This window comes from Crotalus tigris, unplaced genomic scaffold, assembly GCF_016545835.1.
Source record: "Crotalus tigris isolate CLP2741 ecotype Arizona unplaced genomic scaffold, ASM1654583v1 scf7180000018016.4438896, whole genome shotgun sequence".
Classification (NCBI taxonomy): Eukaryota; Metazoa; Chordata; class Lepidosauria; order Squamata; family Viperidae; genus Crotalus; species Crotalus tigris.
In genome coordinates, this window is record NW_024096778.1 from 1,323,718 (window position 1) to 1,350,650 (window position 26,933).

At 36.8% G+C, this 26,933-nt stretch overlaps 1 protein-coding gene across 1 annotated transcript; it reads right to left on the minus strand.

Moving 5' to 3' along the window:
• On the minus strand, positions 1 to 26,395 carry DDX43 (DEAD-box helicase 43). Its single transcript, XM_039346583.1, has 16 exons — positions 26,046 to 26,395; positions 19,205 to 19,260; positions 18,813 to 18,945; positions 18,328 to 18,477; positions 16,682 to 16,763; positions 13,092 to 13,248; positions 12,892 to 13,010; positions 12,422 to 12,532; positions 11,803 to 11,944; positions 9,703 to 9,803; positions 7,232 to 7,319; positions 6,125 to 6,252; positions 4,095 to 4,204; positions 2,903 to 3,041; positions 1,338 to 1,425; positions 1 to 436 (listed from the first exon to the last, which is right to left on the minus strand). The coding sequence occupies exons 1-16, from the start codon at positions 26,359 to 26,361 to the stop codon at positions 323 to 325; spliced, it is 2,034 nt and encodes a 677-aa protein (XP_039202517.1). The 5' UTR covers positions 26,362 to 26,395; the 3' UTR covers positions 1 to 322.
• Positions 26,396 to 26,933: the final 538 nt, after the last annotated feature.

The window sequence follows — 26,933 nt, forward strand, 5'->3', positions numbered from 1 at the left end:
CTTTTGAGGTAATAGTGCTTTTTAATATTTGCTGCCAAAGTGAGACAACGTGATAAAGTAAATCCCAGAGTACGTTACAAAGGTGTTTATTCTCAAATTTCTTCAAAACAGTCATCATAGTATCATAGAATTCAAAGCAGCAGAGAATATTCTTAAGTTGTTTCAAATCTGGTACCAAACAGAACTTAATCTGTTTGAGAAAGAATGAAAAAGCACCTTTCTTGAAGAAAATCAGGCTTCATACTTTTTTGTTGTTGTAATAGCACACAAGTCATTCTGCTGAATTTTCCATAGGCACTAACTTATACTGTTTCCAGATAGTCTAGAAACCTTTCTGTGGTCGCCTTTGAGACCTTCCTAAACCATTTTCGATTTCCTTTTTCAACTGGAATTGCTTATATCTTTCAGCCATCAAAATGAGTTCTTCAGGAATCACCTATTAAAATTAAATCAACAATTACTACATTTTCAATTTCTATAAACTAAAAGAAATCATGAAAATATTCTATAAAACATTTTCTGTAATATATATTCTATAAATATCTTCTAAAAGATAAATTAATCCTGTTTGCATCAAGTTAAATTAGGTTTGAGCATTTACTCCTAAAAATGCACGTTGAATAAGAGCTCGTCAGTAGTTGCAAAAACAGAAAATCAACTTGATACAACTCTTTTTTTTTAACTGTCTGTATCTTTAAAAAAGTATTTTGTAAAAAATTCTGGAGGTCTTTCTGTAGTATATGGAGGGTATTGAACTTATTGGCTATATCAGAGGAAGACATTTGAACTCAGATGTATAAATCAGTTATCTAAGTTCCTTCTAACTTTTGAGCAATTTCCTCCTGTGATATTTTGTGGAGACAATTCAAGGCTACAAAGGCAGGAAAGGAAAATCTGATGGAACAAATTATCTTCTGTTTGTGGAAACAATATATTTAAACTAGGAGATTCATGTTACTATAATCAGTCTATAATACTGTAGTGAATATGAAAATATTTCGTAATGATTTAGGATTAGTCTTTATACTGAAATTTGCAAAAAGTCCTATCACAAATTTAAACAGTATAATATAAAACATAAAATAAAAACTGCAACCTAACATTTAAATAACAAAACAGCAAATTAACATACATTTTGTAGCAGCAACAAATTTTAACCACAAGCTATTCTGTAATATAGCAAACATTTACACAAGAGTTCTAAGTTCAATTTTGGAAACTAGTCAAAAATTTAAAAATCAATTTAAATGTGTGTTTAATGTTTTATATTATTTTAATCAAATAAGGGTAAAAGGAGGAACAGAAAAAAATAGCAACAAGCTTAGTTATGATGTTACCTGGTTTCCTCTTTTTAAAATGTCAATCAACTCAGATGCAATTCGCCAGTCAGCCCTTGTTACAAGTGTTATAGCTTCTCCTTTCCGGCTATGTAAAAGAAACAAACAAAATAAATAGCTCATATCTGTGTTTTGTTTTTGCTTAACATCAATCCAATTTTCCCCCCAAATAAAGAAGGGGTTTAAATATTTTTCTGTAAGACACCCTTTTTATAGACCTGTACTGATAATTTATTAAAATTTCCATTTTTAAATCATTTTCTGCCTTTAGACTCTTAGGTAATAAAAACGGATTGCTAATTTCTGAATGATTGAAATGCATCAGTGATAAATATCAAACTTCTACCCAAGTAGCAGTTAAGCAGATTATGACAGAAAATATACATGTTATCTTTATAATTTATTCTGTGCAGAAACAGGAAAAAAGATGTCTTACTGCTAAAAAGGGTCCATGTCTGCCAAACATCAAATGGATAGCTCTGTATTTTTAATCAGAGTATCAACATTCAAAACATGGGAAAAAACCCAAAATGAACAGATTTAGCCACTCCTGCCTGAGTGCGTAATAAAGATGAACATTCTGGAGTAAATGATATTTTGGAGACCTTTAATGATACAACAGCTATAGAGCAGAGGTCCCCAACCTTTTGGGCACCAGGGATCAGTTACGTGGAAAGGTTTTTCTGCCGACCAGAGGGGACGTGGTTTTGTGTGCTGCCTGCATCCCACGGATGGGGCTTTGCTTGTTTGTGAGGACAGGTTGCTGGCATGCACGGCCTGGTACTGGTCCACGGACCTGGGGTTGGGGACTCCTGCTACAGAACACAGGTTGCCATTTAGATATTTGAAGTTCCAGGTGATTAGAGTGGGTAAAAAAAGTTTACTAAAAAGCAATCCATCCTCATCTGCTCCCTTCTGACATAGTCCAATCTACTTACAAAGGTAAAGTTGTGTCTGACTTTAGGAGGCAGTGCTTATCTCCATTTTCCAGCATTTTCCAAAGACATTTGTATGGTCATGTGGTCAGCATGACTATGCACCGAGGGGCACGGAATGCAGTTATCTTCCCACTTAAGTGGTACCTATTTATGTAATTGCATTTGCATGTTTTCAAACTTGGTGGGTAGGAGCTGGGGCAAGTAACAGGAGCTCACCCAATTACGCGGCACTCAGATCCCGAATCCAGGCTGCCAGCTTTCCAGATGACAAGCCCAGTGTCTTTAACTTCTGAGCCATTACACTTCCTCTACTTACAACAGGGTCCTTAACTCTTGAGAAAAACATTCTTGCAAACCTGACTGGCAGGAAAGTCCCAATACCCAATGTATTTGAAAGTATACTTACATAGAAATATGTTTTCTTTTCCCTCTCATTTCCTCAAGTAACTCTTTGGAATAAATTATTTTTAACAGGAAAAACAGAAATCTGTTCAGCTGATGAATCTTGTCATGGGAGAGACTGCTACATTTCCCTGTACTCTAATGCATCTGATATAAGATGCAAAAATATGCTGATGAAAACACTCCTAATTTCTACTTGGTAACAAAGAAACAAGTCTGACTTACCCAGCTCGTCCAGTACGGCCCACTCTATGAACATATTCTTCAATGTTACGAGGGAAATCAAAATTAAAGACATGTGTAATATCTTGCACATCAAGTCCACGGGAAGCCAAATCTGTCGCTATCAATACACGAACTTTGCCTAGAACAAGCAAAATAAAAACTGGTAATTTTTCACAATACATTTGAATGAAGTGTTATTTATCTGTGGTTTTTCTAGCAATTGGCACTTATGAAAATCTATTTCCGCTTGGATTGTTCCAGACCCTAACATTTTTATGAAAATGCTCACTTGCCTTATATACAGTTTGAGGATCAGACTTTACCAATTCTAAACACCACCACAGTTGATCAAAATTGAAACAAACTATATTAAAGTCAAGATGGCCAAGTTGAATGAATTTGCAGCAAACATTCATAGGGCCAGTCAGAAGTAACGGTGGAATAATAATATGAGAGGAGGGGGGGAGAGAGAAAGAGAGATATGAAGTAGCACTGAAGTAGCTTCACTGAAGTAGCAGAGTCCAGAAAAAAGCACAGGGAAGTATTTTCTGATACAAATGGAAGACAGAGACTTTTTTGGGGAGGAGGAAACCATTTGTGCTGTAAAAACATTTTGTAAAACTCACTTGAATGAAGAGAACAGAGTCCATTAGTGCATCTTATTAACACGGTAGCATGGCCAAACTTAAGTTTGTCGGATTTCATATTGCATGCTTAACAGGCCTTATTTTTTCTAATAATGGCTAAAATAAATTTTTCATTGGAAAGATTCATACTAATTGATGAGTGAGGCTAAAGCGGCTGATCAGGGTTAAAATCTCATATAGATGGGCTGATATGGATTGGCCAGTATGGGGCAAACATTTTCTATAAAACCATTTTTGTAGATGTAGGTTATCAAGGAAGCCCATTATCCTGAGATGTGTCTTATTTTTTAAAAGACCTCTCAAATCTGTGATGTAGTTGATTGTATTTAAATTAGATCTGGTCTAGAAAGAAAAACTCATGGCCCTGTCCTTATCAATAGCACCATTTAATATGAAAAGGTTAATTCTATAACTTGGATTTTATTGTTATTAATTCTCTGATGAAATCTTTCCAAGTTGCTCAAACCCTGTAATAAAGATCTGAATGAGTTTATATTTTGATTGTTACATAATAGCATTATGTTATATTGATTAATTACGATTACCTTTTTTGAAATCCTCCAAAGCTTGTTCACGATCACACTGTTCTCTATTGCCATGTAAAGACTGAACTGGAATTCCTTGAAGTCCAAAGTCACTAGAAAGGTCATCAGCCCTTTTGAAAACAATTTTATCATTTTTTTTCTAACTTAATGGTTTCTGATTATTAAGAAAAATCCCATTCCCAAATGGCATTTCTACTATTATTACTATTGTGAGAAAGGGAAAAAAATAAGTTTGAAGTGATAAAAATGTTAGTTTTATACAGGAAGAGTATTATTCCTGTGCAAAATCTTTTAATATATGATTTATAACAACCAAATTATTCCACAACATTGAAACGCATCATCGTATTAAGTAAAAATACATACAACTCAAATATTCTAGAGTTTTCCTTCTAGAATGTACAAGAAAGCATTTTTGATTCTCCAGATTTTTGTGCTATAGGTGAAAATACAGTTGAAGTTTTATGTTAGAAGATAACTGAAATATGTCAAAATCTAATTTTATACTTAAAAACAGACTTTCACATTGAACATCTTATAAATTCTTTATATAGGTATGCTCTAATTACAGGAACCAACAAAATAGGATTATCATAGAAATTCAATGCAATTTCCAGCAGCAAAATAGCCAAATTTTCAGCAGTAGAATTTCTTTTGTTCAATGGAGAAGAACTAGGAAGTCTTTGGAAGGCAAAGCACTTCCTTTCCCACCTTTAAAGTTTGCTTAGAGAAAATAGTGTGGAATTGTCTTACAAATTCAATTACTTTGGTATTGCAAAGCTGGATTTATTATTTTTCTAATTTGTGTGAGATGAGGAGAAGGCTAAATGAAGGGTGGAGCTGTTTGCCTCCTCTTCCCATCCTTAACTTCCCCACAAATTAAAAACAAAAACAAAAAAAACTTAAAGTGATACCAGAGCTTGCTGGAGTCCTTTGTAAGGTCAAAAGGAAGATCTGTGACCTCCTATCCCTCAATCACTCTTAGCCCGCTTTAAATAAATGAGTCTGATTATGCAGTATGTCATCCTGCTATTCGCTCACTAAATTTGAAGCATACTGTAGCTTTTATCTTTTCTGTTTCCAAGATAACCACAGGAGGCAAAAAGTGAGGCCAATAAAAATAGATGCAGCCTCTGTGATTGTATACAGGACCACAGTCACACAGATAAGGACTGCCAAAGAACACTGCTAAATTTATCAATGAATTTGATTCCAATGAATATTAATGGCTGGAAGAGATAAACTACTATATGAAGAAAATACTCCAGAAATAGTCATTGTTATAATCAAATGTCTATAGGTTGCAACTATTGATTGAAGATTAGCAAACTCCTAATTCTATAAATTATAGTGCCCTTGTGTATCACTGGCGGGGAGAAATCAAAAGGTAATTTGTAGGCTCAGGTAAAAGTACTCTTGACTTCTGCTGTAAGGAAAATATAAGGAACAGCTTCACTGAACAGCGATTAACTTAGGAGCAGTTGCTAATGCTTACAAACCTGAACTGAAACTAAGACACTATACTTTTAGAGTACTGCTGTAGAGGAATAAGCCAGGGTACATTGACAGCACTAATTACTTGACAGCTCATTCCTGCAAAGGATTTTTTTCACTTCATTTGTTGAATAATCCACAGTGAATTGGCTTGCACCTAACATTGACATGTTATGTCAAATTAAGCCAAAAGCAAACAAACTATATTATGGCTTTGACAACCTAAGGAAGCACTAAAGATATTTTCCTTTAATTTCCATTATAATAATTGAATTAGAAAAGGACAATCATGTTTAGAATTTAAGCTATCTTTAAAGAACATACGTTTAAATTAGACTTTTAGTTAGCTACGTATATAGCACATGCTTTACTATAGAAAGTTTTAATCTTAATGCCAGTTAAATACTCAAATAGGAAAAGATGAAAAAAAGATATTTCTGAGGGAAAACTGGTAGGTGAACTACTAGAGCAAATAATACTGGACTCTACAGAATTGTTATAATTTAAGCTCATTTGTGTCAAGCTTTTCTACATACGTTAGTTTTTTCCCGACAAAAATGATGACCTTGTCATCAGACTTCATAGTATCAACGAAATGATGTGTGAATGCTCTTTTTTCTTCTTCTGGAATAATAATAATCTTTTGCTCCACGGTATTCACTGCCTGTAAAACAAAGTTTATTACAAAATTAATTGCTTATTGCATATATTGTCAAAGCTGCTTATAAGAATTGTAGATACTGAGATAATGTGGAAACAAAGTAGAACATTTAAAAGACTTCTGAATAATATGCATGCGGTTTAGAAATGACAGAGCATTGCTGTAGGACTATTCTTCAAATAATTACTTTATAAATTTTTCATTTTGACAATATAGTACTGATTTTTTTTAAAATTACTCAGCAATTGACAAATGAAATGATATTGTTGCATACACCTAAACTTCGGTAAAATGAAACCCCTTTGACATCTAAAATGAAGATAACACTGCATATATCCTTTTATATATATATATAGGAAGTTTTTCAGACAGACCGGTCTGATTGATTACACCTTGACATTTTTTTTAACTGCTATAATGCAGTTCTACTCTTTACAATCTCTTTTGCCTTGCAGCCCCCCAACTAGGGGCGTTAAGCTGGCTCAAGTCGCAACTGCGAAACATTTACAAATCCAAATTTCTGAAAAAGAAATTTGGATATATATATATATATATATATATATATATATATATATATATATATATATATATAATTACATTAAAAATTGAAGAATAGCGATTCCTGGGTACATACATTTCAGTAAAAAGGAAGTTAACTGGCTTGTATCCTGACGATGATGGCAGATGTTAGCCATCGAAAGCTTGATTTTATTTATTAAAACCTTGGTGTTTTATTCCCTGGTGATCGCTTCCTTTTTACTGATGTGTGTGTGTGTGTGTGTGTGTGTGTACACATACACACACAATTTGAAACTTTGAAATTTCCTTTTAGCGTATTCTTCTTAAAGTGGGTTATTATTGTGCTATTTTGTGTTATTATCATTTTCACAAACACAGTATTTTTCCACATATGGATAGTAAGATCAGACATTTTTGGTATAAATTATGGATATGTACAATATTAATGCTCAGCACAACTCACCGCTAAATCTAGAGTTCCAACATATACAATAATTGGATCTTTCAAGTATGATTTTGCAAGACGGCGAACACCATCTGGCCACGTAGCACTGGTGGAATTAAAATAAAATGCTTTAAAATATTTTAAGATTATTTCCCCTATTCTAATTCTCTTGCTATTTCTATAAAAAAAACTTATATCAATCCAGCTGAGTTTAAAACTTGCTAAAGAAACCCAAGGATTTTATTACTATTTGTTTAACTGCTTTGTTCCATGTCACGGCATCTGGCATCCTTCCATTTCATAAACATTTTCATGCATGCATTCATCCTTTGCATTTATAAGAAATCTAATTTAATTATTTCTTTCAAAGAGATTAAAACAGCTTTTAAATTATTTGAAGTGTTATGTATTTCCAAAAATTACACAGTAAACTTAATAACTCTGTGGATCATGGAAGTCAATTGAAAAAACAGACACCAGTACTTTCAGAAACATGATACCACTATTCTATTTCCATAGTGAAAGAGGGTCTTGTTACAAAGGAAAATAAGATATTGCCAAAGAGAAAAATTAACTCTTAGAAAAAGGTCATGTCTTGGAAATGAACCAATCTATGCTAGCACGAATGAGATATTTGCTTGTTTATGTATGTATGTATGTATGTATGTGTATCTATCTATTTATTTATTTATTCTTCACATTTTTGTGTTCTCCCTCAAAGAGGCGGTGTATAATAAAATGTTAAAATATAAAATAACATAAATCAAAGTTTAAATTTTTTAAAGAGGGGGCAAGAGATTAAAATTAATTAAAAGGCAAAAGGGGGGCTTTCAGGGGAGTAACCAACCTCGGGGCTGCATGCTTTCCTGGGTTCCCCATGCAAGGCTGCAGAGCCATGTCTTAACTCCTTTTTGGAAGACCAGGAGAATAAGCCCGTCTTACTTCCAGGGGAACAATATTCCACAGGGCAGGAGCAATGGCAGAGAAGGCTAACTAGACCCCACAAATTGGAATTATTTAACCAACAGGGTCTGAACATACTTTCCCTGCCCCATATACCTTCAAAGAGGGATTGGGGTTAGAAAGAAACATTTGCTACTGACAATTTAGTAACAAATATAGAGAGAAGTGTTTACAACAGATATGCAGCCAATATGCTGACTTACTGGCCTAATGTGAAAACAGTGGATATTCTGTATAGTAGCCCCTTTCTGAGGGAGATGGGTGGTTCAAAAATGTGAAAAATAAATAAATAACACTAATATAATGGTCTAATAGATATTACTGTAATAACAGACTTCAACAGATAATTGGAACTGCAGAAAAAACAATTGCAAGGAGCCGGCCTTTCACTGATGATCTGTACACTGCTTGAACCAGAAAGAGGGCTGAGAAAATAACCACAAACCCCTCACATCCTGGACATAAACTGTTTCAACTTCTCCCTTTTGGATGCTGCTACAGGGCATTGCTTGCCAAAACAATTAGACACAAAGACAGTTTTTTCTCTCCGTGCCATCACACTGCTGAATTCCTAATTCACACAGCACTGTCTTAGGCGTAAAAATATTTAACCCTGTAGTAGGCCAACAAAAGTACGTATAGTCCAGGCCATGGTTTTCCCAGTTGCAATGTATAGCTGTGAAAGTTGGACCATAAGAAAGGCTGAGCGCAAAAGAATTGAGGCCTTTGAACTATGGTGCTGGAGAAGACTCCTGCGAGTCCCTTGGACTGCAAGGCGTTCAAACCGGTCAGTCCTAGAAGAGATCAACCCCGACTGCTCTTTAGAAGGCCAGATCCTGAAGTTGAAACTCAAGTACTTTGGCCACCTAATGAGAAGGAAGGATTCACTGGAGAAGAGCCTAATGCTGGGAAAGATTGAGGGCAATAGAAGAAGGGGACGACAGAGAATGAGGTGGCTGGATGGGGTCACTGAAGCAGTAGGCGTGAACTTAAATGGACTCCAGAAGATGGTAGAGGACAGGAAGACCTGGAGGAACGTTGTCCATGGGGTCGCGATGGGTCAGACACGACTTCGCAATTAACAACAACAGGGCTGTATTGATATTATCTTTCTCACCTTTCCTACTACCTTCTATAGGTATCTATGATTTATCACTTGTTATATCTTATGATTAATGATTGTAACTATAATCTATGATATATGATCTATCACTTTATTGTAGTATTACACTGAGAGCTTATGCACCGGACACAAATTCCTTGTATGACCAATCACACTTTGCCAATAAAGAATTCTACTCTATTCTCTAGGCAAGGAAACAACCACATGGTGTCTGGGGTCAAATATTCTTTCTAGATGTGACAAAGGCTCTATGTTTCCAATTTAAAATAAAAATAACAATTTAAAATAAAAGGGCCACAAAGAGATATACAAATTGTTTTTCTTTGCAATGTGAAATAAAACAAATTATGTATTTTCTGTATAGTACATATTTAGGCAATAATATCCTTCAAAGGTATATTACCTGGTCATAACTGTTTGTCTATCAGGACGTACATCTAGCAAAATCTTCATTATTTGAGGCTCAAAACCCATATCCAGCATTCTATCTGCTTCATCCAATACCTATGAAAAATACTGGTTAACTACTGTTGATTTCAATGTATTTGATGATCTGACATTTGATATAAAAATCTGAAAATTAGTAAATTACTAACTGTAGACTATATTTCTATACTTAATTTTCTTGCATTATTCTTTTGTTCTGCTTTCACCAGCAAAGCCCAGTTAATATTTGTAAAGTCCTTAAACTAATGTAATGTAACTGGGCAGAATATGGGGAAGTTAGAGAATACAATAGGCATTTGCATAACAAGAACAAAGGAATAAACAGACTTTTAAAAATAATAAAAAATGAATATTAAAACAGATTATTTTTATAAATGAATTACATTGCATCAATACTACGCCACCTCAGCCTTTAAGTCATTCCTCGCCCTGTCTCCCTGTTATGAGCAAGAATTCCCTGGCTTGAACTACGCAAATCTCTTTTTTTCAAATCCCTCCCTCCAGTTTTCTCCTGCTATTGGAATATAACCTAGGACAGGGGTAGGCAACCTTGGCTCTTTTATGACTCATGGACTTCAACTCTGGGAGTTGAAGTCCATGAGTCATAAAAGAGCTAATGTTGCCTACCCCTGACCTAAGAGAAGGTACCCAGTGCTGCCACACTTTGAGGTAGTTCATATCTCAAACATCACAGGGATGAATTCAATTTTCTAATTGTCAGTAGGCCAGCATCTACTGGAAGAACAGATTCCTTGTTACATCTCATTCTTATTTTAAAAAACCTGGAGGGCCTTTACAGAGTATCAAAGAATGCTTGTTATTTGAGAAAAAAAAATCATAGGTAATACTGTTACCAGTTTTAGATTTTAGTATGTAACTATATGTCAACTCAAACTCAACTAATTCATTTCTAGACTGGAGTTAACTTGTATTAGGATTTTAATCTGCTCACTGTAATAGTAGTTAAAATTAATTTTGGATCTGATTCTTTGGATCAATCAATGCTAGCAAAGTTGGTTTTCTTCTAGGAAAAACAGCATAGCCCCATGTTTAACTTGCTGTGGCCACTCAAATATAATCTCTGATAAATGTTGGGCTACACTAGACTTTGGCAGAAAATCCATCTGGAAATACTGAGTGATATATCGAAAACTCCTTAGATTTATTTATATCTTTCTAATCTATTTAAATAAATAGATCTAAAACTCCTTAAAGAGCAGACAGCTTTGTGGTGGCGGTTCTGCAACCGATTTTTTCTTTATACAAGGATCTCCAAACTTGACAATTTTAAAACTTGTGGACTTCGACTCCCAGAATCCCTCAGCCAGCTATGCTGCCTAAGGAATTCTGGGAGTTGAAATCCACAAGTCTTAAAGTTGCCAAAAGCCCTGCTCTATATAGTACCTATTTCTCCCACATTAAAGATCAGAGGTCCCAGACCTATGGGCTGTGGCCCACTACGAGCTGTGGCCTCTTGGCCGCCAGGCCATGTGAGTGGCTGGGCAGTGCACATTTGTGTGCTCACCCCTTGTACCACCATTGCCACGAGTGTTGTGTGGGCAGTGGCAGCGCCACTGTTGCGTGGGTGGCGATGTTGCCATGAACCTTGTGCAGGCAGTGGCAGCGCCGCAAGCAGTAGGTGGGCCGCAGCACAATCCTTGCGCAGGGCTGGGGGCTCAATCCTTGCACTGGTGGTTGCATCGCTGCAAGCCTGACAGTCGTGCCACAAGCCTCACAGACACCACCGTCACTGAGAACTTCGCACACATGCTCGCAGCCCCATTTGCGTGGTGCGTATGCTTGCAGCCTGTTTGTACATGCACATGCACGTGTGGCCACATTCACGTTTGCGCATGCACGCATAAGGCGCCTGCCCCTCCCTCTCCCACTGGGCCAATCCAAAAAGGTTGGAGACCCCTATTATAGATATTCCTATTTAAAAAGAAAACTGGAGGAGAGAATAGCATGAATAGACTTAGAAGATGTTCCACCCAGTTATCAATATATGAATATTTTATAAGTTCCAACCTAATACATAATACTTACTAATACTTACTAAATATGTTATGCTTTTCAGATTTATAAAACTGTTCATTTGCAGGTCATTCAGTCTGCCAGGAGTAGCAATAACAATGTCCACGCCTTTGGTAACCGTATTGATCTGTCCTTTCCGGTCTCCACCACCGTATATGCAAATGCTAGGAAGAATGTTTCTTCAATATTTAGAACTGAACTCACAAACTACTATCTTTTTAATATTTTACATTCTTCCCAAATTTTGCAAAAAGACTTTCATAATGTTTTACTTTCCTAAATAAGAGCAAGATAAAGAACATTTGAGCCACTCATAAAATATCCCTTGCCTGAAAAACTTAAGTAGAGTGTTTTTTCCAATGCATCACTAATTTTATTAAAATAGGTGCTCCTTTTAAGCTAGATCCAAGAGTATAACATTACACATAGGAAAGGTCTGTTCCTGATTATCTATTCTGCTTTTCCTAATAGTTCTGAATGTACTGTCAATAATTGCTAGATGTTAGGAAGTTATAACCATTCTGTATCAAAATAAGATAATTTAACTTTAGAATATAGCTTAACATTTTAACCAAATCACTCTAAATGTTCAGAAAAAACACACTTTAATACCTATCAAATAAAAGGAAGAAAATTGGTACCTTTTAAATCCTTTATAAGAATATTTTAAGCACTCTGCTTCAACCTGAAGGGCCAGTTCTCGAGTGGGAATGAGAACCAGCATCCCTGGTCCATTGCGTTTTTCTCTAGAACTGAAAAAAGTATCAACTTCTTTAGACAATCAACTTGAGGAAATCCTCAGAAAAAAAAAACTAGTGACACCTAAAAATTTCAGTCAGTCCCAAATTCAAGAGGATAATTTCCACAGTTTAGCTTGCATCCAAATTTAATTCAGTTGAGTCAAATCAGAGTAAAGCCATATTCCTAAGCATAATTGTAAGAAAATAAGTTTAAAAAGCATGCATAATTTACAACCTAACTATATTGCTTGGATCATGACAGAGTCAGGGTGTCATTCTCATTTTATGGTAGGCAGAGCTACTTTACCTTACTTATCAACAGTAGTGTATTCCAACAGAATACAAGAGGTTTTATCTCATCTTGTTCTTACATTGGTTGTGAATCCAAATGAATAAATCCAGGCATTAAATAAGCTAGTGTCTTTCCAGTACCCGTCTGTGCTATTCCAATGAGATCAAATCCTTGAAGTATGATTGGCCAAGCCTGTGACTAAAATAAGGAAGTTCTGTGAATTTGCTGAAATGTAAACTGAAATGTTTTTCTACTAGTTAGATAATAAAGAAGAAATACCTGAATTGGAGTAGGTTTCTGAAAGCCAACCTTTCTTATATTTGCCATAATACCAGGATGATGTATAAAAGCATCTTCAAATTTACAAACAGGATTAGGAATACGACGTTTTTCACCATCTTTCAGGTCATCACATGAAATGCTATTGTTTTCTTTTCTTAAATCAAAAACCAAAGTCAAAGAATCAACGTTTTACATCAATAGGGACTATCTATTATTTTTGATACGAATGCTATCAGATGTTTGTGCTAGATCAAGAAATTTTATGCACATGCCATGAACTTATTCTGGACAATTATATAAAAATTTATAATCAAAATCGATGAGAAAGGATGAATTAAATACTGTACATTGTAGTCTGAAACTTTTAAAGTAAGATATAATTCTACACCTTCTTTAAAAATTGTGTTCTGAAATCAACATTTGGGGAAGACACAACAAAATGTCTGAATGCTTCAACTCTGAAATGTTTTGCTTACCTCTAGTCAATGCACAAATTCATCTATGTGTGCAGATGCTTAAAGTATTTGTTTTTAAAAAGAATTCTAATGGAAAAATATACATAATGAAAATATTGTCTACATTTATAATAGATTGTTCAATGCACTACTTATTAGAAAAGATATAGCCATGGGCCTACAACAACTCTTTATATGTACATTTAAGAGGGGATCTCTAGACTAGAAGACCTTCAAGATCTCTTCCAACTCTGTTATTCTTGAATTGAATCAACAGAGCTATCTCAACATCATGTGAAGTGAAAATACCATTTTAGGTTTCATTAGTCAGGTTGCAGCTGGAATATTCAGTTTTGGTTACCATAATCTAAGAGGGATGCTGAGCAAGTGCAAAATATGAGAAAAGTAACAAAGATAGGGATAAGCTTGGAAGCTAAATCCTAATGAACTTATTAAGCTTCATAGCCTAAAGAAGAGAAGGCCAGAGTGGGTGGGAACATGAGGGTATTAAAGGACAGGGAACAGGGTTTTATTCTCCATAGTACTTGAAGTTTACAGAGGGAGCCAAACCCTAAGTAAGGAGTAATTTCTTGATCATGAGCTATCAGGTGGTGGAACAGCCTATCACCTGGATTTGCAGGTCCTCAATCACAGGGGTTTTTAAATCAAGGTTGGATAGCCTATAATCTGGGATGTCTGGATTTTATTCAGATTGTACACTGTGTGCACAATTATTAGGCAAGTGAGTATTTTGACCATATCATCATTTCTATCCATATTTTCCACCTCCAAGCTGTATAAACTTGAATGCTTAGTGGATATAAGCATAGCAAGTATATCTGGGTAATGAGGGAGGGTGTGGCCTAAGGAGATCAACACCATATTAGGCATAATTATTAGGCAGCCTTTTTTCCTCAGGAACATGGGCCAAAAGAGAGATTTAACTGACTCTGAAAAGTCAAAAATTGTAAAGTCTTTCAGAGGGATGCAGCACTCTTGAAATTGCTAAGATATTGGAACATGGACCACCAAACGTTTTGTTGCAAATAGTCAACAGGGTTGCAAGAAACATATTGAGAAAAAGAAGATGCACTTTAACTGCCAAAGATTTGAGAAGAATCAAACGTAAAGCTACCAGAAACCCTTTATCCGTCAGTGCTGTTATATTCCAGAACTGCAACCAACCTGGAGTGCCCAGAAGTTCAAGGTATTCAGTGCTCAGAGTCAGGGCCAAGGTAAGGAAGGCTGAAACCCGACCACCACTGAACAAGACATGTAAGTTGAAAGGGCAAGACTGGGCCATGAAATATCTGAAGACAGATTTTTTTCAAAGGTTTTACGGACTGATGAGATGAAAGTGACCCTTGATAGACCAGATAGATGGGTCCATGGCTGGATCAATAATGGGCACGGAGCTCCACTTTGACTGAGACGCCATCAAGGTGGAGATGGGGTACTGATATGGACTGGTATTATTAAAGATGAGCTAATGGACCTTTTGAATTGAAGATGAACTCAAAAACAACTGCCAAACCTACTGCCAGTTTTTAGAAGACACTTTCTTCAATCAATGGTACAGGAAAAAGTCTGCATCTTTCAAGAAGACTGTAAAATCGGTTAAAATATAAAGTTTCTAACAAATGAGAAAAGTTTCTAATTTGAAGTTAGAATTTGTAGTGTTCCTAAAATCTCATTCAGCAATTACAAGCATATTCAGCTAAAGTCAAAGGTAATCGTAAAATGGCATTTTTCATAAGTGTATGAGAGAGCTAAAGAACATAAAGAATCTCATTAGACAAGGATCAGTTTTAAGTTTTTTTTTTTAAATGGTGGGTCCCTAAGATGCAAACAATTTAGATACAAGTTTCATTATATAAGATTATTTAAAAAATAAACAAACAAAAAACACCTTTCCTTCAGTGTGTAGCAAGAGCAGCCTCTAGTGGCCTTTATGGATAAATTCATATATGAGCGTTTCTTACTGCAATCTGAAAATATAGTTTGGAAATCAAATCTGCAAATTATAGGGGTTTCTGTTATCATTCAGTATCAAGGTCTAGCTTGTAGTTATGTTTCTTAGATGAACAATTTGAAACAATATTTTGTAGCTTTTTTGACAAGAAATTTGTTTGGCATACTAGTGGTTCTATGATCCCTGGGGGTCCCCCAAAACTCTCTCAGGGATCCACAAAATCAAAATTATTTGCCAAAATTATTCCACCTGAATCTGAATAGTACATTTTAATATTGATGATTAAGATATTCGGACATTTAAATATTTCTTATGCATATATGTATGGATGTTCTTCTTTAAAATTAATCATAAAATTATGGCTTTACTCTTATGGTGACATTTGAACCCAATAAAAAAGTAGGAATAAAGGGAAAAAATAAATGTCTTCAACTGAATAAAAACCATTATTCCTACCAGTAAACCTTCTCAGCCTAAAATATATTAAAACTACTTTTGTATGTTGATTCACTCATTTCTGATGAATAAGCTGAATACTTTTTGCACGAAATATATCTTCCAAACTAAATATCTTGCAAGATCAAATTGGTAATGTGGTTGCTCCACTGTTTTATATTAAATATTGTTATCACTGATACTAAAAATCTATGAAAATAAACCACATCAGATTAATCAGATTAGTAAATTAGATTTGCAAAAAAGCTTTAGGCGAGGTTTCTTCCAATTTCTTTTCTTTATGTGTTTCAGAAAGCTCAAATACTGATTCACATCTAATCTTGGATGCCCATATGTGAAGACTGAATCAGGACAACAAAGTTGATTTTCAAATTAATTAGAATTATTAATTTCCTGTATTTTTACATGGCCTAAACCAAATATCCTTAGAAAATACATAATCAAATAATAAAATGACAAAAACTATAAACGTAGTAACTCTCATAAAACAGCAAGCACTAAAATGACCTACTGCTAGTCATTATTTTACTACACCGCATATATCTATCTTTGGAAATATAGAAATGGCCCATTTTGATTTTATGATAATCATCCATCCGTATCTTTGAAGGGTTAACTAAATATTTAATCGACAACTCCAGATCCAAATATCTAAAACATATCAGTTAAATATAAAGCATATGTTTCTATATCCTAATTCTTACCGCCATTTATCAACTTCTTCTTGTGACATAAAAGCAACGTTTGAGGCTTCTTTGTAAAAGCACTTTTCAATTGGAGGCAAATCTGTTAAAAGTAACAGAAAAGTTTGTTACAAGAGCTTCAATTTCTCACATAATTTATAGCATTTTAAAAATAAATTCTATTCACGAGTTAAACCTAACAACTGCAGCAGGGGTTTCCTTTATAGAGAAAATACTGTTTTAGTATGCCTTGCAAAAAAAAATGAATATAATAAATATGCAGAAATTTAAATTTCTTTTATATATTAGTTTTAAAACAAAAACTTACAGATGTTCGTTTCTAGGTCTCTTTCTCTGCCCACTAAGCAGCTGTGGGCTATATCATCTTTCATCTGATCATTTCATCTCTTTTGTCTCCCATGGTCATTCCTACATACCATTAGTTATACCACAAGAGAACCGTATGTCTGGCTCAGGTCCATGACGCTCAACTCAATTTACAGATTATACCCAACTTTACGTCTCCTTTTCATCCAATGCAGGTGAGGTGGTTGGTACTGGTAGTCTGAAGCTACTGGTAGTCTGAAGCTACTCAAGTACTGAAGCTACATTGTAGCTTCAGTACTTGAGTACATGATTCTAAAGTTCCAATGGCCACCCCTTCCATGGTCATGTGACTGCATTTCAGGTGCTTGGCACCTGGTCCGCATCCCACGGTCAGTTATGCTTTTGATAAAAACTGGCATTTACTTGTTTTCGACAAAACCGGCCCATAGGGAAAAAAAAGGGTTCACTTAACAACCATTGTAAAAAAGGTTGTAAAATCAGGTTGGTCATAAAACTTACAACCATAATGGGCAGGCTCTATTATGGTTGTAAGTTGAGGACTACCTGCATTCTGAACAAGTACTTGGGCAGGGTAATGGACTAGACAAGGGTTAAATAACTGGGACTCAATCCAGGTAACCTGAAGATACTTTTTGTGCATGGTATATCTATCCAATGGAATGGTGCCCTGTCAGTCCTGGAATAGTTCTCATCACTCTAAATATAGAGGTTCAGTTTGGGAGTGGTCTTGGGTCCATCACTGTCACTAGAGGCCTAGCTAATTTGGAAAGTTGATTGAAAAACAGAAGCTAGACTGCTCACTAGTTCAGGTGGATATGAACATATTATAGGTAATCCTCAACTTACGACTGGGCATTTAATGACCTTTTGAAATTATGACACTTAAAAAAAGCTTCTTACGACCTGTCCAAAGTTACAACTGCTGACCCTTCAGTCAGTTAATCACATTTCAGGCATTTGGCAATTGACTCACATTTAAGACTGCTTATGTTGTCCCATAGACCCATGACCAAAATTTACCCATTTGGAAGAATGGATTCAGTTAAGAACTATGTAATTCACTTAACAATGACTCACTTTACAACCATCATAAAAATGGTTGCAAAATGAAGTCCAGTCACATGTTGTCATGATTTTTGATCAAAATCTAGTCCCAACTATGCTCATAAATGGAGGACTACATGTATGCCAGTATTTCTACCGTCTATGCTTACTGCTGGTCTGTGTCTTTTTCTGTATGTTTGTCCAAATCTTAAACGACTTATGATAAATAGTTTACCTACTAAGGTTATCATTCATTAAAAAAATATTACACTAACCAATCCATTTCATGGCTTCATATTTAGCTTTGTTTTCTCGAAGGGAGGCCCAGTTAATGGGTTGTTTCGGACTATTGAATCCAGAGTTGAAAATCACAGGTTGACTTTGACCGTATGAAGGATTTCCAATATCCTGATATTTACAGGAATCTGTTAAAATAAAATCAGGCTCCGATTATTAAAAGAGTTTCCTATCAGATTGCCAGGCAATTTAAATGAGGACAGGACAAATCTAACACTAGAATTATGTAGAAATTGCACCTCAAGGCCCCTTAAGGACAGACTTTATCAATTAATTTTTTTTTAATATTTAACAAACAACCCTAAGAAAGGTGTGAATTTCATACTCCACTATTATATACATTTTACAAGCTTTTAATTTATTACTGCTTATCAACAAAGTGGCTAAATAGGTTTTCATTACTAAACCAATAAAAATTATCTGGATGCCTACATAACATGCATACCAAGTTTTAGAGGCTTACCTTTAATACATCTTTCTCCTGAATTGTTTTGGTTACGCCTTTCAATAAGATTATCAATTAGCATTTTCGCTTTAGTTTGTTTTTCCTTTCCACCAAATATCTTTATTTCAGCCTCATAATTTCCCTTTATAACCTAAACAAAGATATTTAGATTAGAAATTAAAACTTAGAAAATGAAGCAATCTAATTGATTTGTAGTGATTTAAAATATATGACTTAAAACATTTGCAAATATTTGTTAAAATATTTACACATAAGAATCATTAACTGAGTTAACTATTTAAAATATATATGCTTATTAGAAGTTTTCTTCCCAAATTCTCTTAGTTGTATTCTCCACAGACTGACCATAAAGTTACTCTTGAAGCATTTTTAGAATTAGAACAGCTTACCTGTATTTTGCAACCTGATGATTCCTCAAGCTCCTTAATTTTAGTTCCACCTCGACCTGTTGTAAAAGAAATAGATTCATATGCAAAACTTTGTCACAATTTAAGTCCTGTCTTTTAACATGTACATTGCCATTGACAACATTGTAACTTTTAAAAATCAAGAATAGAACAAATGTCTGCAATTCAATAAAAAACCCATAAATTTCAAATACAAATCCTCAAACCTTATACTGTTTCACAATTTTTTTTCCTCGTTCTCCAATGTCAACTGATATTTTAGTGATAAATTATAGAAGGAAAACAATCATTTTACTACATTCCCCCTTTTCCTTATATTTGTATTCTACCCATTTTTGAAGACTCTAGGTCAGGGCTTTTCAACCTTTTCACCCATTGTAGCACTTTTAGGATATGGCAATATCTGAGTACCACCAGTCGCCTACTAAGGTGTCAAAAACTTGATGACCCCCCCCAAAAAGGAAAAAAGTGATAAAGTACAGGTAGTCCTCGACTTACAACAGTTCGCTTAGTGACTGTTTGAAGTTACAATGGCATTGAAAAAAGCGCCCCTCAAGCCACAGCCAAGCAAGACACCTGCCTGCCCGCCCGGCCACGCTCTTCCTCCTGTCCGAGGTTTTCATTGTTGTGAGCATTTCTGTTGAGGATTGGCAGCGGGCGTGGGGTGGGGGGTGTTTGGTTTTTATTCCCCCCATCTGCTGGGTGGTTGCAGCAGGTTTTGGTCATTTCACATGACCCTCGGACACTGTGACCGTCATAAATATGAATCAGTTGTCAAGCATCTGAATGTAAATCACAAGACCCTGCAAATGCTGCAACATTCCAGCTAATCGGTGCTTCTTCTGGGCTCAGCAGAAGGGCCAGGATCAGTGCTGCTTTCCAGCTGATTGGTGCTTCTTCAGGGCTCAGCAGAAGCACCAGGATCAGCACCAAGCTCCAGCTGATCCTGGCGCTGATCCTATTTTAAACTCAGTATATATTTATGTCCCCATTTTAAACAATAAGTTTAAAATGGGGACATAAATATATACTGAGTTTAAAATAGCCATTTAAATGTCTAATTTTTCTTATTCTTATTGTATATGTGAATATGATTTAATATGTTATCAGGAAATGTGTATAGGCGGTCGGAAAGAGTGTAACCTCATACTACCTCAGCCAATGGGGAAAGAGGAGGGATGTAGCGGCCGGTGATAGGGATGAATAAAAGGAGATATTTTGGGTTAAAACTTTGGAGAGAACCAAGCTTTGATAGCTTTTCTCCCCGCTTATTGCAATAAACAAAACAAAAGGCCTTCATTGTGTCTTGGCTGGTTATTGGTCAGGCGAGCTTGCCTCTGGTCACAAAGGAAAGTGGCCCAGAGCACATAACAGCCTTGGGGGCTCCTCCGGGATTTGCATCCGTTCCATCTTTGGCAGCCAGGGATATTCAAAAGGGGAGTGCGCACCTGGGTAAGTTTTTCCAAGCCCTAAAGGTTGGATTGCCCCTGCTCAAACAAGGAGGAATTGGAGAACCCGAGACGGAAAGCCAGGACCCAGTGAAAACCTAAGGAAGGACTTCAACTCAGCTTGACAGGTAAGATACCAGAGGGGTATCTATATATCAGAGGGGTGTTAATGGGCAATAAGAGTTTTAAGAGGAGGGACGCCTCCCCGGCCAGTGTGCCAGCCAATAAGGAATAAGAGGAAAGGTATTTACATTCTGGAATGAATCCCTTAGGAAGAATGTTGAAGTATTTTAAGTCAATGCTTTAAACAAGGCATTTACTATACATACCTGGCCTAAGTACATCTTTGGCCAGCCAATAAATTAAATTAGGCTTCTCAGCTTGGCTTAGAGCAGTGGGGAATGGATAGGCAGTGGTTAAGGTCTATCAGAAACGCTCCTTGCATTTCCCCACTGCCTGGAGAACAAGCTACAAGTTGCCCCAAAAGAGTAAAAGTGGAAATTTAAAGTGGAAATGATGTTTAAGGGTTTGTGTGTTTGGGGTTTGTGTTGACTCATTTCTAAAAGAGGGGGAGGGGAGGGAGAGACCCTCTAACAGTAATATACAAAATAACAAAGTCTTATTCCAAAAGGAAATTTGGGAAATGGAGCTCATTGGCTTTGAAAAAGTTCCTTAAAAATAAGAATAATTGTTTTGCCTGGGGTGAAGCATTTGGAATTTTTGTGTGTGTGTGTGTCTGGTGTAAATGCAAGAAAGGGTGAAGAAGGCTAGTTTCTTAGTAATTAGAAGGACAATAGAAGGTGTTAAAAGAATGGAAATAATCAGATGGAAGAGAGGGAAAGAGAGAGAGAGAGAAAGAAAGGAGCTGTGTGAAATTTTATGCCTGGCCAGGATGAAAGGCGAGAACTCTGATCTGCTATTTTGTGTGTGGAAAACCCCTCTCCAAGGGAAAAAAAAATTGTTCCCCCTAACAGGTTTTGAAATCAGGCAATTTAGGAAAGAATTGTCCATACTAATAGAAGATCCTATTGAAGTAGGAAAACAGGTTAGAAATGTTTTTAGGACCAATGGAAAACATGGGAAGATATTAGGGTACAAATGCAGAAATTAGACACATGGAAAACTAAAACAATAGAAGATTTATTAGCGGTAAAAGAGGCTCAGAAAGTATATGCGAAGTGAAAAGAGGAGAGAGATAAACATAAGATAAGATAAAAATCATGGCTCAATTATTGCAAAGAGGATGTGGAAGAGTAATCAGGAAATCAGTAAGGCAGGCTGGGGGTGAGGACAGCCAGTTGGCACCAGGGGATATAAATCCCTAGGAGAAAAATTTTCCCCAGTCCTTAAATAAATAAATAAATAAATGTGCCTTTTGTAAGGAGGAAGGACACTGGGAAAATGAATGCCCTAAGAGGAAGGAGGGGGAAGAACTAGCAAATTCGGTGAATTTTGAGGATTAGGGGTATCAGGGAACTAATCTGTTTTTTGGTCCAGCTTTTTAGGAACCTCTGATAAACCTTGGATCCCTGGAGGAGGAAAGGGTGTACTCAGTGCAGTCCGAACCACCAGATTTACCCTAAACGATATACCTCTGGGAATGCAAATTGGGAAAGGGAAGATTAAGGATCAGGGAATTGGGGACATGTAGTAGAAGCAACAATATTTAAATCTGCTATGGTCCAGACAGTAGTAAAAGGACCTGAACTTTGCATTGGTTAAAGGGAGCTGCAATTTGGCCAGGAGGTAATTAATTGGTAAATTGGGGGTTGTTATTATGGGGAATGAAAGATAAATAATTGTAAATATTATGACCTTAAGTGAGGAAATTCAAGGAAAAGTGGACCCTCTTATATGGGCCCAAGAGGGCAATAGAAGAGGGGTACACATGGATCCTTTAAAGGTGACTTTAAAGAACCCTGGTGAAGTAATTCACCAGATACAGTATAACATTACATTGGAAGGAAGAATGGGTTTAAAGCCCATGGTGGAAGGGCTATTGAAGGGGGGTGAATTTTTTGAGCAATCCTTTTAAACATGTTTAGTTTGTTACTTTTTTAACCCTTCTGCCTTGGAGAAGTAAGAGATGCAGAAAAGAAGAAGAAGAAAAGGAGGGGGAGGCAGTTTCTGTCTGCATGCTTGTTTGTTTGTTTGTTTTTAAAGAACAGAAATTGACTAAAATTTCCTGACCGTAAGAATAATTAATCAGTGGGATAATTTTCTCCAGAAACTGTGGATGCTTTATTATTGGAGGTTTTGGGGAGGAGGTTAGAAATTGATAGGGTCTGAAATGGATAGAGTTCCCTGTTTCAGTAAGGGGTTGGACTAGAGTACCTCTAATGTCCCATCCAACTCTGATATTCTGTTTTTGTATGTGTGGCATACTTCAGTGATTTTCCTTTGCATTTTAGTTTGGATTTATCCTTAATAATGCATTTGAGGGTATTCTTGTCAAAGGAACAATCTTATGATGTTTTATTTAACATCTGATAAATATGTGTCTTTGGGACTCCTTGCTACTGCAAAAAAAAGATAATTAATTGCATACTGTGTGTGTCCAATTTGTTTTCCTTTTCCTTGGAACCAAGGAGGGGGAGGGAAATCTTTATAGAAAACCAATTTGGTTACAGGGTAATAGCCACAGGCTGCAAGGCTGGATTTGAGTTCAAATCCTGATTTAGCCATGAGGGTTGGCTGAGTGTTTTGGGCCTGGTTTATTTTTGTTCAGCCCTAGGAGGGAGGTTTTGGCAAGCCACTTCTGTAAATGTAAATTTTCCTCCTGAGGGCTGTTTCAAGCAAAAGTTTTGTATAAATTTTTACTCTGTCTGGTTTAGTGAGTGGGGGAAGGGGGAGACAATCTTTTGTCTTCTATCCTGGTGTTCTTAGCTATCCTGCTGCCACAAGAGTGATTTGAATGTTATTTGCCTGAGACAAAAGGCATTCCAGAAATGTTGGCCCAATACTAACTGGTGAGCCTATGTGCTTTACCTTTTAAAATCCTGAATGTGTTATTTACAATAAGGTTATTGAGTTATATTTTTGTAACATAGTATCTAATCAGGGTGAAAGGGGGAGAAGAAAGAAAAATGTGACAATTTTTGATAGAGCTTCCATGGACAAGTATAGTCTATCTGATACAGGACAAATTATTTTTTTTTTCTTCCTTTTCTTTCCTCCACTTTTAAGCTGTGGAAGCAAATACATTTTTATGTAGCTTCCCAGATTTGTAAGATCTTATTCTGGGAATTATAAAGAAATGGGAAAGCAACTTTTTGGCAGAAGAAAGGATTGAGAGTATCTAGCAAATAAAGCCCAATTGGTATGAAAGGAGGTAAAATATCTAGAATATATTATAGTTGAAGGGGAAAGGAAAATAGATAGTAAAAGGATTGAGGCTATAGTAGATTTATAATTACCAAACAACAAAAATGGTCTTAAAGGGATTCTGTGGTTATCACAAGGTACTGCAGGAATGGTGATCCAAAAACTATAGGAGGGGAATCATTGGGGAATTAAAGCATACGTAGAAATGTATTTGAAATTCTATGCTACCCTTGGAATTTATGGGATAGCCCAAAGGGCTACAGAGGGATGTTTGATATGTAAAAGGGTTAATAAAGGGTTAAGGCTCCCAAAGGAGGGAGACAAATAGCTAAATGTAGAACAAGTACTGGGGTCTCTGTCTTCTGTTTGACAGGAAGGCTTGGTGGCGCAAACAACTCCTTTTGGAATTTCCAGTCCATAAGATCCAGCCGGGACAGTGGGTGCTGAATCGTAAATGGAAGGAGGAACTTCTACAACCAAAGAAGGGAAGTTCCTTATATTAAATCTGCTGTCCGGAGGGCTGAGAAGGGTTGGACTCACTACACATGAGCAAAGGTGGTGACTGGACTAGAAAGAGGGTGGACGGTTATTCCAGAACAAGGACTGAAAGCCACATTTAAAAGGACTTGAATGGGTAGTGGACCAGAACCCCTACCTATTTTGAATATCTCTTTTAGAATTTCAGATGACCCCAGACGAAGAACAAAGATGTTGGTGGTGACTCATCAGAGAAATAAAAGTTGTTTGTTACAAATAAAATGAATAACTAAGTCAGAAGTCATACCATTAGAAATTGAAAATGTAGAATTGTACATTGTAAGAATTAGGTGGTAAATGTATATCTTTTGTTATTATCACTGTGATTGCTGTATCTGTTATTATTGTTGTAATTGTGGATGAATTTGTGGGTGTGAAATACTGTGTAATAATCATGAGGGGTAGATTCTACTTCCAATATTACTGAAGACAACACACCAGAACAGCCTGGGAAATAAAGGTAAAAATTTGTTTCTGGGATTTAAAGGTAGACGATAATCATGAAGCAGAATGGATATTGCAAAAGGAATCAGGAATGTGGCCAAAGCTCCTGAACAAAAGTATGAAAATATGTGGAGTGATTGGGGTTGGTTAACTAATTGGTTTCCCAATACTGAATGAATAAGACAAATGTTTCTTGGCCTAAATTTTTTAGTGGTTGTAGGTATTATGTGTTGTGCACTTTGGAGAGAAGCAAGCTTTGATAGCTTTTCTCCCAGTTTATTGTGTCTTGGCTGGTTATTGGTCAGGCGAGCTTGCCTCTGGTCACGAAGGAAAGTGGCCAGGAGCACATAACACAGTTATGTCTTCCTTATTCCTTTTTTAACCAACTAAATTACAAGCAATTTTAGAAGATAAACCTTTGTAAGCAGAAAAGTTTTAGATAGGCACATACAACTAAGGGAGGCTTCTTAAGCATAATGACTTCCAGATGCTTTGAAATCCAGGTCCCCAAATCCCCAATTCACATTTGAAAATCGAAGACCAAACTCTAGCAAAGACTAAATTAGGAAAAGCTGCTAAGAAGCCATCCAAATCTACTTCTCACCCACAAATGCTGCAGCCTCTTTAATTCCTTTTAGTGAGGGTTACATATTCAACCCTCATATACATCCAACGCACTAAGCCGTACTGACATGGTTTGCTTGGCTTCGATTCAGTGCATTGCCCAGCCTGAACCGTGTTTCAAAAAACAAAACCCAACAACAAAAAACAGGTTAAACAAACCATGGCTATGTCCGACGTGTTAACTCGTTTTACCGAGGAATTACTCAATAGATTTTAGACTCAACAGATCTAGCTCCCCAGACCCGTTTAGAAACGTGCCACTACGTATTCCTTAGGCATAAAAGCCGACTGGGTGACTTTGGGGCCAGTTACTTACTCTTCTTCAGCCCAGCGTACCTCACAGGGTGGTTGTTGTGGGGAAAAACGGAAGGCAGGAGAATTAAGGTCTGTTCGCCGCCTTCGATTATTTACTAAAAAGGCGGCAAACAACAGCAGCAACCGCTTACCTATGAGGGTGCCGACGAGAGCATTATCCAGGGGGAAGCATAACGGGAGCGACCCTAGTCGCTGTTTGCCGCCTCCTCCTCCTCCTCCTCCTCTGCCTCTTGCCCGATACTCCAAGGTCCCAGACTGGCGGGCAGACGCCGGCCGCGAGCCCCATCTGTTTCCGCCGCCTCTCTCCTCTTTATCTTCTCCCACTGCTCGAGTACCCGCAGCCTGCGAAGATCCCGCCGTCTTCAACGAGTACCACTCGGTCGGGGGAAGCGGAGTATGGGAAGCGCGGGGCTGATCCTCCTCGCCGTCCGTCTCCCAGTCAGACATGGCAGGCAACGAACCCCTCGACAGGGCCAAAAGAACCGAGACTGACACGCCGCCGGTTAGCCTTGCACGTGAGGCGGTTTAGCGCTCGTTGCCGGCAGCGGTTCTGATTGGCTGGCGCTTCGGTCGTGGCGGGTGATTCGCCGAAGCGCTGCCGTCTTTGGGCCGGCAATTCCAAATTGGTGAATGAATGCCTTTGTGTGGCTTTGAGGGCGGCTCTTACCAAACGACTAATTGTAGCGGTGGGGACGAAAAGTTTCCGCGGAAATTATCACCAACCGCAGCCACTATTACTATACTTACACACTTTAAAAAGTTACAGCAATCTTGACATTAATTAATCTGAACCCTATTAAAATATGAGGTGGTAGAGCAGAAATAAAATTAATCCCGTTCCAAACATCTGCCCTATTTGGCTTCTTTGGCACTTTCTTGATTGGAGTATTGTTTACTTGATTGTTAGTCTGATGTTGACCTTGGAGTTAATCTATGCTGATCTGGTTGCTGATTGCTGGTGGAGAGGTGCTTGGGTCTTTTTGTTCCTTTTTGGGCTGGGTGATAATTTATTTTGCAGA

Bases quoted from the DNA above. Each gene is read 5' to 3' on its own strand.
- DDX43 (XM_039346583.1), bottom strand. From the start codon at position 26,361: ATGTCTGACTGGGAGACGGACGGCGAGGAGGATCAGCCCCGCGCTTCC. The intron at 13,011-13,091 runs GTATTTCTTCTT...TCCTTATTTTAG, and splicing joins AGAAACCTACTCCAATTCAG to TCACAGGCTTGGCCAATCAT. The intron at 3,042-4,094 runs GTAATCGTAATT...TGCTTGTTCTAG, and splicing joins TTTGGAGGATTTCAAAAAAG to GCAAAGTTCGTGTATTGATA.